Source organism: Macaca thibetana, chromosome 20 (genome assembly GCF_024542745.1).
Source record: "Macaca thibetana thibetana isolate TM-01 chromosome 20, ASM2454274v1, whole genome shotgun sequence".
In the NCBI taxonomy this organism is placed as follows: domain Eukaryota; kingdom Metazoa; phylum Chordata; class Mammalia; order Primates; family Cercopithecidae; genus Macaca; species Macaca thibetana.
The window spans coordinates 32,170,053-32,183,219 of record NC_065597.1 but is presented as its reverse complement, the minus strand read 5'-3'; the positions used below and the strand labels follow the sequence as shown (position 1 = coordinate 32,183,219).

At 56.3% G+C, this 13,167-nt stretch overlaps 1 protein-coding gene and 1 long non-coding RNA gene across 4 annotated transcripts in view; both read right to left on the bottom strand.

Annotated features, from left to right (window-relative positions):
- The window catches only part of ACSF3 (acyl-CoA synthetase family member 3), a 65,010-nt gene that overhangs the window by 33,386 nt on the left and 18,457 nt on the right, over window positions 1–13,167 (bottom strand). For all 3 annotated transcript variants that reach the window (XR_007722007.1, XR_007722006.1, XM_050773719.1), the window contains exons 4-6: window positions 9,968–10,122; window positions 7,627–7,775; window positions 1,508–1,620 (exon numbers count right to left, since the gene is read on the bottom strand). Coding sequence is in view for 1 of the 3 variants with exons in the window: in XM_050773719.1 (XP_050629676.1) it covers window positions 1,508–1,620; window positions 7,627–7,775; window positions 9,968–10,122 (417 nt within the window). In the remaining 2 variants the exon portion in view is untranslated. The remainder of the gene's footprint in view (window positions 1–1,507; window positions 1,621–7,626; window positions 7,776–9,967; window positions 10,123–13,167) is intronic.
- Window positions 10,131–12,734, bottom strand: LOC126944369 (uncharacterized). Its single transcript, XR_007722033.1, has 3 exons — window positions 10,819–12,734; window positions 10,619–10,668; window positions 10,131–10,268 (listed from the first exon to the last, which is right to left on the bottom strand). It is a non-coding gene; the product is annotated as an uncharacterized LOC126944369 (long non-coding RNA).

The following is a 13,167-nucleotide window of genomic DNA, read 5'->3' as shown; positions in this document are numbered from 1 at the left end:
TGCACAGCCACGGGGCGTCGCACTCCTCCACACACCACTCATGCTCTGCTCTCTGCTGGGACATTCCTGACTAGATGGTGTCCCCAACCCAGGCACAGACTGAGCCCCGTCCCTGCAGACAGGGCTGGACTGGCTGAGCTGGGGGGTCTTTGAGGTGGGGGCAGCGGTACCACAGGGCACAGAGTTGAGACCCAGGAAGGGCAGGTGTATTCAGGAACCCGATATGCGGGGTGTGGCCAGCAGCCTAGTACTAGCAGGGCAGAGGCATGAATCCTAGGAGAGGGGTGTCAGGACAACAGCACGGGCTGGGGCCTGAGGCTGCCCTACAGAGGGCAGGGGAGGCGGGTATCCAGCAAGGGGCAGCCACCCAGGTGGGTTTCAGGAAGGTGCCCCACGGCTCTGTGGGGGCCACAGTGGGGGCCACAGGGGATAACAGCCCACTGCTGGTGGCCCAGACCAGGCAGGACACACCGTGCGGCCCTCCACACAAGATGCGGCCACTGCACCTTTCAGTGTCATTTAATGACACTGAAAGCCACCCACGTCCTACTTGTTTGCTGGAGCTAAAACGTCCAACCACGACCATCGCTCCAACCCTCACGTGGTCAGGTGTGGAAAGCAAGGTCCAGGGAGGGCGTGTGGCTGTTCCCTCATGAGAACAGGACGCACAGCCCCTCAGCCTCTGTGTGGGGAGCTCAGTCATGCCCCGTGAGGGCTGAGACGGCGCCACAGAGAAGGAAATGTGCTGAGATGAGACTCAGGATCCCTCAATCTTTGAAAACCTCAGGGCAACAGTCAATCATGTGTGGTATCAGGTGTGGATACTGGCTTTAGAGAAAAAAATTTCCTTTTAAATCAAGATTCCACTTCCCCATAATCCCTAGAACTTTCTCTGTGACGTGAATTCACTTGTGACAAGCAGATTCTCATGTTAAAATCCTCACAGAAATGAGACAATGTCCTTTCTTCTCGTTCACCCTTGTCAGTTTTAGAATAATGTACTAGATGAGGAGGCCACCACAGAGTACTGCATGGGCGCCCACCTCAGCGTGCAGGGCTCTGTGAATCTCCCCACACCTACTCTGGGGGCCTGGGGTCAGCGTCCCCTCAGGATGGGTGCCAGGGTCAGGCCAGTTCATATTTCTAACCAGACTCCCATCAACGACAATGGCCTCTGCTGCTTTCTCTCTTCCCCTCAGCCAAGGCCATCGTGGTCCACATCAGCCTGTCCCCATGGACGGGGCCCCTGGGAGGAGCTGTGTGTCTGGGTGTGAGTCCCTTTGGTGTTCTGCCCTGGGCTCCCTCTGCCCACTGCTCTGTGAGCGCACAGACGAACCCGCAGCAGGCAGGGCCCAGGACACCAGCCGGCACCTGCAATGTCCAGGAGGCCAGTCCCCTGCATGGAGGGGAGGCTGCCTCCAGCGGAAAGACACACCAGTGTAACCACCCTGGGGGGAGCCCAGTCTGGACACACGGCCACCAGCCTGCCGAGAGCAGAGTGGCTTACCTTGGTCCCCCTCTCGTCTCCCTCTGCGTGCACGGTGTAGGAGCAGCCTTCCTTTTGTGGCTTTTCTGAGATAATGCGCACCTGTACTCCGGGCAGCGGGGTCCCCACAGAACCTACAAGAGAGGAGAAACACTGAAAGGGAGGCTGGAGTGAGGAGCCTGGAGGAGAGAAGTGCGCCCTGTGCTCGGATTCCACTGGGCTCCTGTGTGCCACGTGCAGGAGTCTGTGTGGAGGGAGAGATGTGCCCTGTGGCCCCGAGAGAACATGGCCTAGGAACCAGCGGGTGAAGAACCACACAATATGTGGCTGGCGAGCATGGTGTGCTCAGGCCCAGTCGATGCCACAGCGATGGCCACGCAGCACAGCAGACGCTCACGTGGCACACTGCGCCTGCCCTGCCCCAGGCCCTTCAGATATCACTTTCCCAGTTATCTCCCGAAGCCTCACAGCTGCCCACGGACTCTGGTGTCATTTCCACTTTTATATACTTGCTGGCCAGGGAGCACTGGCGCCTCGCCCTGACGGCCCTGGGGCTGTCCATGATGAGGGGACCTGTGCGTGCCTGGGACACGGGCGGGCTAAGGCAGGACCTGCCCTATGTCTCCAGGAAGGGCTGTCCTGAACTCTGCATGGCAGGGGGACCACACTTTGTAGTAGCTCATTTATTAGACACCCATGATTTGCTCAGTGTATCCACCCCCCCTGCACAGTTCCAACGTGGCTAAAATCAGACCTTACACTGGCCAAGGTGGGGGCAGAGCCCAGGTGGCAAGACGTGTCCCACTGGCCCACACAGGCTGCCGCAGCCTCGCTCTGCCTGTGGTTTAGGGTGCTGATGGGACGGCAGAGGCTGCTCATGGAGCGCGGCCCTGGCGATGTGGCATCAGCATGGGCACGACCTGGGGGCAGAGCAGAGGTGGGACTTCCCGTCTACCCCGGGGTGTGAAGCCTTTGCCCTGGCCTGCGTCAGGGAAGTGCCTGAACGCTTATCACGTGTGAGAGTCCACGCTGAGATCTGAGGCACTTCAAGGTCAACATCGAGGGTCAGTGCAGCCAACTCTGTAATCCACGGGCCGTCCCGGCCTCCAGACGCTTGGTGAAGGGCTGTTGGTGCCTGGCTCGCTCTTGCTGGTCCCGCAGGCAAAGCCGGGCTAGCGTGGTGCACAGAGCGTCACCTAGGGAGTTGTCTGTGGTTCCAGGTGTGCAGACGTCCCGAATCTCCACTCTGGTCAGAAAACCGTGTCACCACCATGGGGGGGTGTGGCAGGGCCGGCTTCAGCCCCCTTTCTCCCATTCTTTCTCCTCCTTTATGTTTTGCTTCTGAAGATTTTAAAATGGAGGTGAAACCCGCGTAACACGACTTGCCATTTCACAGCGCGCGGCATGGCGGTGTTCCGCGCACACTGCACAGCCCCCTGCTCGCACCAGTCAGAACTCCCGCATGGCCCACGACCGCCACACCCTCCCTCCCCAGACCTGGCCCCACGTCAGCTGTCCGCGTCCGTGGGTTTTCTGTTCTGGGCGTTTCACAGGAACAGGAATAACACAGGCGGCCTCTCGCCTCTTCCTGGTGATGCCTCTACTGGGGTGGGGATGCCTCCACTGGGGTGGGGATGCAGCACCAGGACATGGCACAGTTGGGGTTGGGGCGGGGCCGCAGGTGGGGAGGCCGTGCCCACACCGTCTGCAGAGGCTGAAGAGGCTCTGGGATGGTGTTGGGATTCTGCAGAAGATGAGCAGTGGCACTGCCCGTGAGAGACTGAGGGGGGCCCCCACACTCCAGGTGCCATTCATGAGATATTGAGGGAGGGGCCCCCGCCCTCCAGGTGCCGTTGGCTGTGCCCCGGGCATGTGACGGTGTAGATGTGAGAGCTCAAGGGAGTGAACAAAGGCCGGCCCTGCAAGGGCCAATGTGGATGGGCGCGGCCGCAGGCAGGTGGGGGGCACTGCCTTCCTGCCACAGCCCACCTCTAAAATCTCTGTCAGCCAGCCCCTCCCTGATAACTCTGACTGGCCTGCGGCCCCTGTCCTGGTGTCTGGGACGCCCTGGTGCTCTGCGTGCCTGGGACTCAGGGAAGGGAAACCACCAGTGAGGTCCTGGAGCCCCCTGTCAACACCACAGAGCGGCCCAGGAGCTGTGAGCGCCTCTGAACTCAACCTCCAATTAGAGTGTGATTAGGCCCAGCAGTCGTCGGCCATGAATTATTCATCTCCCTCCACAGGAACCGCACAGGGCATGCCCGCCGTAACCGTAACTGCGACAGAGCTCACCCTCCACCCGGCTTCTCTCTCTCCCCCAAGCACGGAGGGGGCACTGCGCAGTGAGGCCAAGCGAGCCCAGAGCCTGCGGCTGGAGCCGACCCGAGTGCCAAAGCCACGGCCACCGGGGTGGGGGTGAGAGCCTGAGAGTGAGGAATACTCTTCTCCACTGTGTCCTCCGGAAACGCGGCTCAGGAGGCTGCATTTTGGAGTTTCTGTGGGGCCTGTTGGATTTAATGCTGAGGCGACTTTACTTTTTTCCCAAACCAAAGAACTGACACTGCTGGTGATTTAGAGGCAAGGACAAAATCAGATACTTGATTCTGTTTTAGAGAAGAGGGAATGTCCCCAGTGCCCAGGCTTTGTCTTTGGCACCTGAGGAAACCTGCAGTCGGTAGCTGAAGACTCGGGGACTGGTGCTCTCGCATTTCTTGCCCAATGACCCTGAAGCTTCAGGGTCTCTGGATCCCCTTTCTCAACCGGGGACCCCTCTCCCTGTACCATCTGTCTGGGGCTCCTTCCTGTTCGCCTGGGAGTTCTGATTCCAGTGCGGGGAGGGTGAGCCTCCCCCAGGCCTCTGGGTTCCTGTCTGCTCCTGATGCCCTCGGTGATGGACAGCGGTCCCTGGGCTGCTCCTGACGCCCTCGGTGTGGACAGCGGTCCCTGGGCTGCTCCTGGCACCCTCGGTGTGGACAGCGGTCCCTGGGCTGCTCCTGGCGCCCTCGGTGTGGACAGCGGTCCCTGGGCTGCTCCTGAAACCATTGAAGAGGCCACCGTGCTCCTGGCAGCGTGACTGCCCGGGAAGTGTGTGTGTGCGTCTGCGTCACTCACTAGCCGCATGACCCCTGGCAGGCTCCATGGGTTCTTGTGTGTGAATGGAAAAAATGACCCCACAGCAGGGGCTGTTTTGAGAAGATCAAATGAGGACGCCCACAAAGCAGTTCTATGTAAACAGTCATCGTCAACTGCAAACTCTCTGTGTAGACAGATTCTGAATACACAGAACCTGTCCTGCTCACACGTCTGGAACAAAGAGAGGACAAAGCCTGGAGCCCGTTACCCTTTCAGTTCTCACTTGCCTGCAGCCTGCAGCCCTCAGCGAGCTGAGCTCTGTTCATTCTGTCCATATTACGTGGTGACTGTGGCCGGTGGCACTGGACAAAACCAGCACATCCTACTAAGGACGACGATGAGGACAGAGACTCGAGGGACTGCTCACATTTGATTTCAAGGTCCCCATCTTATTTCCACCAGGGAGCTCTAGCCACCAAAGAAAGAGTTGGTGCCATAGCCACCGTGGGGATGTGTGAGTCAGCCCAGGGCAGGGGCCACCAGCACCAAACTGATGGTTTCCTGGGGTCTGAGACTAAAGCACGAGCCGGCCCATGGCAGGGGCCACCGCCACTGATGGTGGTTTCCTGGGGTCTGAGACTAAAGCACGAGCCAGCCCACGGCAGGGGCCACGGGCACTGATGGTGGTTTCCTGGGGTCTGAGACTAGGATCTATTTCTCACCACTCGCATTGACTTCTTTTCACAACACGCCCCCACCTGCCCACTACCCTGGGCCCTGTCGCAGCAGGCTCTGCACTCCATGTGGCCACCCCGCTGGCAGCTCTGCACGGCAGCCGAGGATCTCACTGTCATGGCCCTGTCATTCTGCTCACGATGACCCAGGCAAACAGAAACCTCCCTTTACACTCAGAACACACCCAGCAGCCCCCACGGCTCCCAGCAGCCCCCACGGCTCCCAGCAGCCCCCACGGCTCCCCAGGCCCAGCAAAGGGCCCTAAGCCTACAGCCTCTCCTCCTCCCAGCCAGCAGCCAGCAGCCCTCACACTCACCCTGCAGGCCCCAGCACCATATCGCTGCCTGGCACCAGCTGGTCCCCGCCTGGGCCTGGACCCCCATGTCCAGGCTTCCCCTAGAGCCCAGGAATCAGGCAGGCATGGAATGAGCCAAAGGGCACGCGGGAAGAGCAACGGGACAGAGCAGAGTCCAGGAGCCGGCCCCTGAGGAGTCAACGGACTTTCAACAAAGATCACCCGTTCCATAGAGAAAGGAGTCTTTTCAACAAACAGTGCTCAAAAGCTAGACGTCCACACCAAAGAGGAACTGTGGCCCGTATCTTGCACTGAGTATCTGTGGCCCGTATCTTGCACTGAGTATAAAAATGAACTCAAAGTGGATTACCATCCTAAATGTAAGAGCTGAAACTATTCTCTGTGACTTTGGGCTAGGCAAGGATTTATTAGATAGGACCTCATATAGACAATTCGTAAAACAAATTGATAAACTGGGCCAAAATCTAAAACTCCTGATTTTAAAGATGCTGTTAGGTGAATGGGAAGACCAACCACAAGCTGGAAGACGATATTTAAAATCACACGGCTGACACTTGCGTCCAGAATTTTAAAAAGCTCTCAAAACTCAAGAAAACAAATGCCCCAATTGAAAATGGAATGACAAGAACAGGAAGAGGTGCTCAACGCCACCGTCATGAGAGAATCATGAACGCAACAAGACACCCCCACTGCCCACTGGAGCACGGGTGCTCCTGACCTCCCGCCCATCGCAGGGGGAAGGGGAGGGCGCAGCCGCCCTGGGGAACAGCTCGGCAGCTTCAGACAACACAGCAATCTCTCTCCTAGGTATCTGCCCAAGTGAAATAAAAACCCACGTTCACACAGAAATCTGCACACAAATGTTTATAACATCTTACGTGTCATTGCTTAAAACAGGGTCACAAGTGGTGGCACATCCACGCGACGATGCCACTCAGCAGTGAAAGGCGCAAACCCTGATGCACACAGCACAGGCGACTGCGGGCGGAAGCACCACGGATGCCACTCAGCAGTGAAAGGCGCAGACTCTGATGCACACAGCACAGGCGACTGCGGGCGGAAGCAGACAGGCTCAGAGGCCACGTCCTGCAGGATTCAGCCACGTGACCTCCCAGAAGAAGCAACACCACAGGAAGAGAAACAGAAACGAGGGGCTGGGACTCGGGGGTGGAGGGGGTGCTAAGCACTAGGAAGGAAGTTTCTGAGGTGAGGAACCCTTCTCTACCTCTATCTTGACTGTGATGATGTTTCTTAAGACTCTCAGAGCTGCACACCCGAGGGGTGAATTTTACTGTGTCGCAGGTAAGCAGCTGCACAGACAGACGTGCGGGATGGTCTCACTTTTATGTCTGCACTGAGCTCTCTCTTCCGCTCTGGACAGACTGAACGGGCCACACAGAAACAAGCAGGGCGGCCCCCCAGCAGTGGGCTCCGCTCCCAGAAGTCCCTGTGGAGGACCTGGGGCTCGAAGGCTTGGGTCAGATGAAAGTCAGAATGGGATGTGTTAGGGAGGGCTGGACAAGAGGGGCCCAGTACCAGGAGCCCACGTCTAGAGAAGGAAGACAGGTGCCTGACTCATCCCACCCTGCCCACCACACCCACCTGCCCTGGCACTGCTGCTGGCACTGCGTGGCACCCGGACTCCAGACAGATGGAGGCTCCCACCACAGATGTGGTCTGGAGCCAGCAGCATGGCCCCCGGCCTTCCTCTGAGACGTGCACCGATGCCTGTGTTCCAGGTGTTGCTGCTCTTCCCATTGTCTCCCCAGTCATCCAGCCAGGGGCCAGCACAGACACCCCCCACCCACCCCTGACTGAGACTTGGGAGAAGGCTGATTGGCCCAGAGGGGACAGGTCACCGTGCAGCCTGAGTGCTCTCCTGGCCTGGTGGCCTGTCCCACAGGGCAGCATCCTTCACACCGCCTTTCATTCCAAATGTGGGTGGTTCGAGACTGGCCCACCTTGGGGGGCTCAGGGCAAAGTGGGAGAGGAACACAGCTGTGGGAAATGCTCGTACCTGGCAGGCGTCCTGTGGCGGTCAGGGGCCCGGACAGAGCCATGCCGATCTCAGTCATGCCATACCGCTCCAACAGGGTGTGGCCCGTGATGTTCTTCCACTTCTCCAGCACCGGGATGGGCAGGGCAGCTGAGCCTGAGACCATGAGCCTACGCGGCACAATCAAAGGCAGGTTTAGCCCCTCGGGACGCGGCCCTCACGTGCAAAGGTGGCAGGTTTAGCCCCTCGGGACGCGGCCCTCGTGTGCAAAGGTGGCAGGTTTAGCCCCTGGGGACGTGGCCCTCGCATGCAAACGTGGCAGGTTTAGCCCCTCGGGACGCGGCCGTCGCGTGCAAAGGCGGCAGCTCCTTCATGAGAGCAGGAGCCCCAGGTGTGGGTCTGGCACCACCGTGCGACACCTGGGACCGATGCTGCACTCTGCACTAGGGCGTTACTTTGTTTTTTGAAAATGATTTGTTGGGTTTATTTTAGAAGGAAGCAGGTCCAACAGCTAATGAGGGTAAACAATGTGCTTAGGGTCCGTGGTGTCCCCTGCAAAGTTCCTGCGCTGTTCACAACCACGCTCAAGAACAACAGTGACCGTGCAGCTGCTCACCACACAGCTGATCACAGATGAACAGCCACGGTGCTGTGGGCCGCAGCCAGGCACATCTGGGGACTAGAGCCAGCTCAGCTTGCAGGGCTCCACAGGAGAACGTGGACATGGATGAATGGCTGCAGCACCCAAGGGGTGGGGCCGGGCACACCCAAGGGGCTCAGAACCACCCACAGAGTTGGAGCCGTCTTGGCTCACACGCTTGGCTCAGGCTTGGCAGGAGAACACGGGTCCTGAGAACCCTGAGTGCCCGCGCTGCTCACACAGCATTTCCTGCAGCCTCATGGGCAGTAGGGAAGGTGCTTTTGTTTGCGGTTTGAGCAGAGTGGTCCCTGCTGCTGCCCCTGCTTTACGAGGAGGCACCACTGACAGGACCCTCGCTGGGAGATCCAGACGGCTGAGGTCTCATTATCTCTGTCATCCCGGAAATCACCTGATCCTCTCCTTCACTGACCTCGTTCTTGCCCTCTGTTCCTTAGATTTGGTAAAACATGCTGCTCATCTTGCTCAGCTCGGGGTCTTCCCAGCCCCAAGGCATCTCAGCAGTAGCAGCAGCAAAACCATGGGCTCCGGTGGCCTCACAAAAAAGGGGCAAAGGAACGGCAAAGAGAGCAAAGTGGGATCAGACATGTGCCTTGCACAACCCGGAGTTCTCTCCAGGAACGAAGGTGCCACTTCCCTGTGCACTTCCTGGGGACTGGGAGGAGTGCGCGGCAGCCACAGACACGCACACAACCCACTGGAAACTGGATGACAGTCAAGCCTTCAGTTCCTGCAGTGCGCCCGCCACACCACCCCTCCCTCTCACAAAAAGAAAAAGTACCCCACCCACGACTCTGCTGGAGATGAGGGCCTGGGATGCGTGTGAAGACTCACTGAGCCACGCGTGTGCATTTCCAGTTAGTGAACCGCACTCCAACAGCCACGAGGGAAAAGAAACGTTCCCACGCCTGCAGGTTCATGCAGGAGTGCAAAGCAAACACGCCCCTGAGTGGCCCAAAAGACCAGCTCGTCCTGGGAGGGAGGGGTTTATCCAGGGAGCTGGGAGGGGAGGAGCAGGGCTGAGAGGAAGAGCAGCAGAACATGCCCCAGGCAGGAGGCGTCACAGGGCTGCCCACGAAGGCATTGCATAGTAGAGGCAGGAGCCGTGGGACATGTGGGCAGACGAGGCATGCGTGAGCGAGTCAGCTTAGCGTCCTCACCCTTGTCCTTCAGACTCCATGACAGAGAGAGAGACGGACCGGAAAGAGAGAAGACAGATAGATGGAGACAAAGAGAGATGGAGAGAGAGACAGATGGAGAGCCAGGAGAGATAGAGAGAGAAGACAGAGAGACAGACGGAGAGACAGACGGAGAGACAGACGGAGAGACAGACAGAGAGACAGACGGAGAGACAGACGGAGAGACAGACGGAGAGACAGAAGACAGAGAGATAGATGGAGAGAGAGAGACAGAGAAAGACAAAGAGAGACAGAGAGAGATAGACAGAGAATGACAGAGAGAGCGATACAGAATCCAAGCAGCTATCGACGTGGATGAGATTATAGATATACATACAGACGGGCAGAGAGAGAGAGATGGGGAGAGAAAGAGACAGGGAGAGAGGGATGGGGAGAGAGCGAGGGAACATCGAAAGGAAACGGAAAGCCGTGCTTCCCAGGACTCAGTAGAAGTGATTTATTAGAAATAAGCGGCATCTGTTGATCTTTAAGACTTTCTGAGCGGGAAAGTGGACTCTTCACTTACCTAATTTTTTCTTCACAAACTGCACGCAAGAAATCCTGGGCGTGCGGCTGGGTAAAATGCCTGTCATAGTACTCCATCAGCTTGGTGTATATTGTAGGCACTGCCATGAAGACACTGATCCGCGGCGTTTCAGAACTTAAGAACTTTTCCCAAACCTACGGAGGAAAGGAAAGCTCGGTAGGAAGATGAGCAGGCAGAGACCTGCGGCGGAGGAAAGGAAACGCTCGGTAGGAAGATGAGCAGGCGGAGACCTGCGGCGGAGGAAAGGAAGCGCTCGGTAGGAAGATGAGCAGGCGGAGACCTGCGGCGGGGGAAAGGAAGCGCTCGGTAGGAAGATGAGCAGGCGGAGACCTGCGGCGGGGGAAAGGAAGCGCTCGGTAGGAAGATGAGCAGGCGGAGACCTGCGGCGGGGGAAAGGAAGCGCTCGGTAGGAAGATGAGCAGGCGGAGACCTGCGGCGGGGGAAAGGAAGCGCTCGGTAGGAAGATGAGCAGGCGGAGACCTGCGGCGGGGGAAAGGAAGCGCTCGGTAGGAAGATGAGCAGGCGGAGACCTGCGGCGGGGGAAAGGAAGCGCTCGGTAGGAAGATGAGCAGGCGGAGACCTGCGGGGGGGTAAAGGAAGCGCTCGGTAGGAAGATGAGCAGGCGGAGACCTGCGGCGGAGGAAAGGAAGCGCTCGGTAGGAAGATGAGCAGGCGGAGACCTGCGGCGGGGGAAAGGAAGCGCTCGGTAGGAAGATGAGCAGGCGGAGACCTGCGGCGGGGGAAAGGAAGCGCTCGGTAGGAAGATGAGCAGGCGGAGACCGGCGGCGGGGGAAAGGAAGCGCTCGGTAGGAAGATGAGCAGGCGGAGACCTGCGGCGGAGGAAAGGAAGCGCTCGGTAGGAAGATGAGCAGGCACTGAGGCTGTGGCAGAGGCTCCTGGCTCCAGGCACAGAGTTCTCACGTTCTCATGGTTTACATTCAAGAGTCTGCAGTGCCTCCCGTCTAAAAGGGGTGCCTCAGACTCTGACCCCTTTCCACAGAAGCCATGTTGCGCGGGACAACTGCATTTGGCCGGTGGGGGGAAGAGCAATCATGAGTAGAGCTGGGAAAGGCCTTCGGGATCTGCAGCCTGGACAGACGTGAGTGGCCAGGCTCTTCCAGGTACACAGAGGAGGGCGGATGTGCACCTTGGGGAAGCTGACAGGAGGCCCCGGCGGCCGCCCGCCCGCAGACCCGAAGTCAGCACACTTCCCAGTATGCAAAGGCATGCATTGACTAGTGAACGGTGAAGTCTTTTATTTAAAAGAGTCATGTGAATTTTATATTTTACTCCATAATAAACATTTCTTGCTTACATATAAGTACGTTTTAAGTTCCTCAATTGTTAGTGGTTTCTCGCGTTGCCCATAAAGCTTCAGGAAGACCTGGTGAGCCACGCTCGTTCCACGGCCCTCTCTACCCCCAGTGTTCCACACGGAGCCCCGAACAGTGTGGCAGAGAGCACTCTTCGTGCTGTGGGGTCAGCACCTAAGGGAGGCTCATGACATACAGGACAGATCTTGCCCACAGGGCATTGAAACTGGGGTCGATGGATGCTGATGCCACAGTCCAGCCCTAGCCCATCTCATCTCCTCACTGGACTCTGGCAGTGACGAGTACCTCACCACAGCTGCCTGGCAGAGAAAGGCAGGAATCTCCAGAGAAGAAACAGTATAATTCTTTCAAAGACAAAGATTGGACTCTTCAAAGTTACAAAGCATGTAAGGAAACAAAGATGTGACCCCAAATTGAAGAAGTCTCAGGAAATCCAAATATCAGGACCACCAGACAAAGCCCTTCAAATAACTGCAACAAGCAGATTAAGGAATTTAGAAGAAAAGATGAACAACGTGGGGAAAATGGAGAATTGCAAAGAGAAGTGGAACTGCAAAAAATTGTAAAACTGAAAAACATGAGATCTGAAATGAATTCATTCAAAAGACCAAATAACAAACAAGACACAGCAGAAAAGAGGAAAAAAGTCAGACACAGTCAACGGGCGTGATCTACGCTGATGTGCAGACGGCAAAGCAAAGACACAGGCGACCAGAGTGCGGGAGACGGCAGCACCCGCGGAGCAGCGCCCACAACACTGCCATCGAGGGAGGGTGGGGGAACAGACAAGCAGGCAGAGAGAGGACACGCTCGTGGACGGGAACACTCCACATTGTGAAGACGGCAGTTCTTCCCACACTGAGCTCCAGCTTCAAAGCAATCTTCCCAAAATTCCAGTAAGCTTCATTTTGCAGAAATTGATACACTTATCCTACGTTTTACATGAAAAGGCAAAGGACCCAGAAGATCCAAAATAAATTTCAAAAGGCAGATTAAAGGTGAGAACACACGGTTCCCAACTCCAAAACTGACATAAACCAGAAGTAATGAACACAGTGTGATGCTGTGTAAGATCAGACAAGAGACCCACAGAACACACTTGAGAGTCCAGAAACAAACCAACGCACAGATATCTGGTCACGTGATTCTTGGCAAAGAAGCCAAGTCCCCAACGGGGGAAAGGACAAAAGGACAAATCTTTCTCACAAATGGCAACGACACACTGAATATCTCCACGAAGAAGGTGAATCCTAGACCCTACCTCACACCATATGCAAACTTAACCCAAAGTGGGTCAGAAACCTCCATGTATGAGCTAAAATTAGAAAACTTCTAAGAAAAAACGAAAGGGAATATCTTCATGACATGACCTGTGGTTTGGCAAAGACTTCTCTGATGAGATACAGCACAATCTATAAAGTTTAAAAATTGATAAAATGAATTTATTTTTAAAAATTTTTTATAAAATGAATTTCATCAAAGTAATGTGTGCTTCAAAAGACACATTAAGAAAATAAAAAGACAAGCTGCAGTTAAAGGGAATATTTGCAAACCATACATCTGAAAAGAGACTTGTATCCAGAATACACAGAGAACTCTTACAACTCAATAAGAAGACAAATAGCCCAATTTAAAAATGGTCAAAAGATTTCATTAGACAGTTCACCAAAGATTACATATGGATGCAAACAAGAACATAAAAAACAGCACTGGGCACGGCGCTCACGCCTGTAATCCCGGCACTTTGGGAGGCTGAGGTGGGAGGATCCCTTGAGCTCAGGAGTGTGAGACCAGCCTGGGCAACATAGGGAGGCTCTGTCTCTACAAAAATAATTCAAAAGGAAA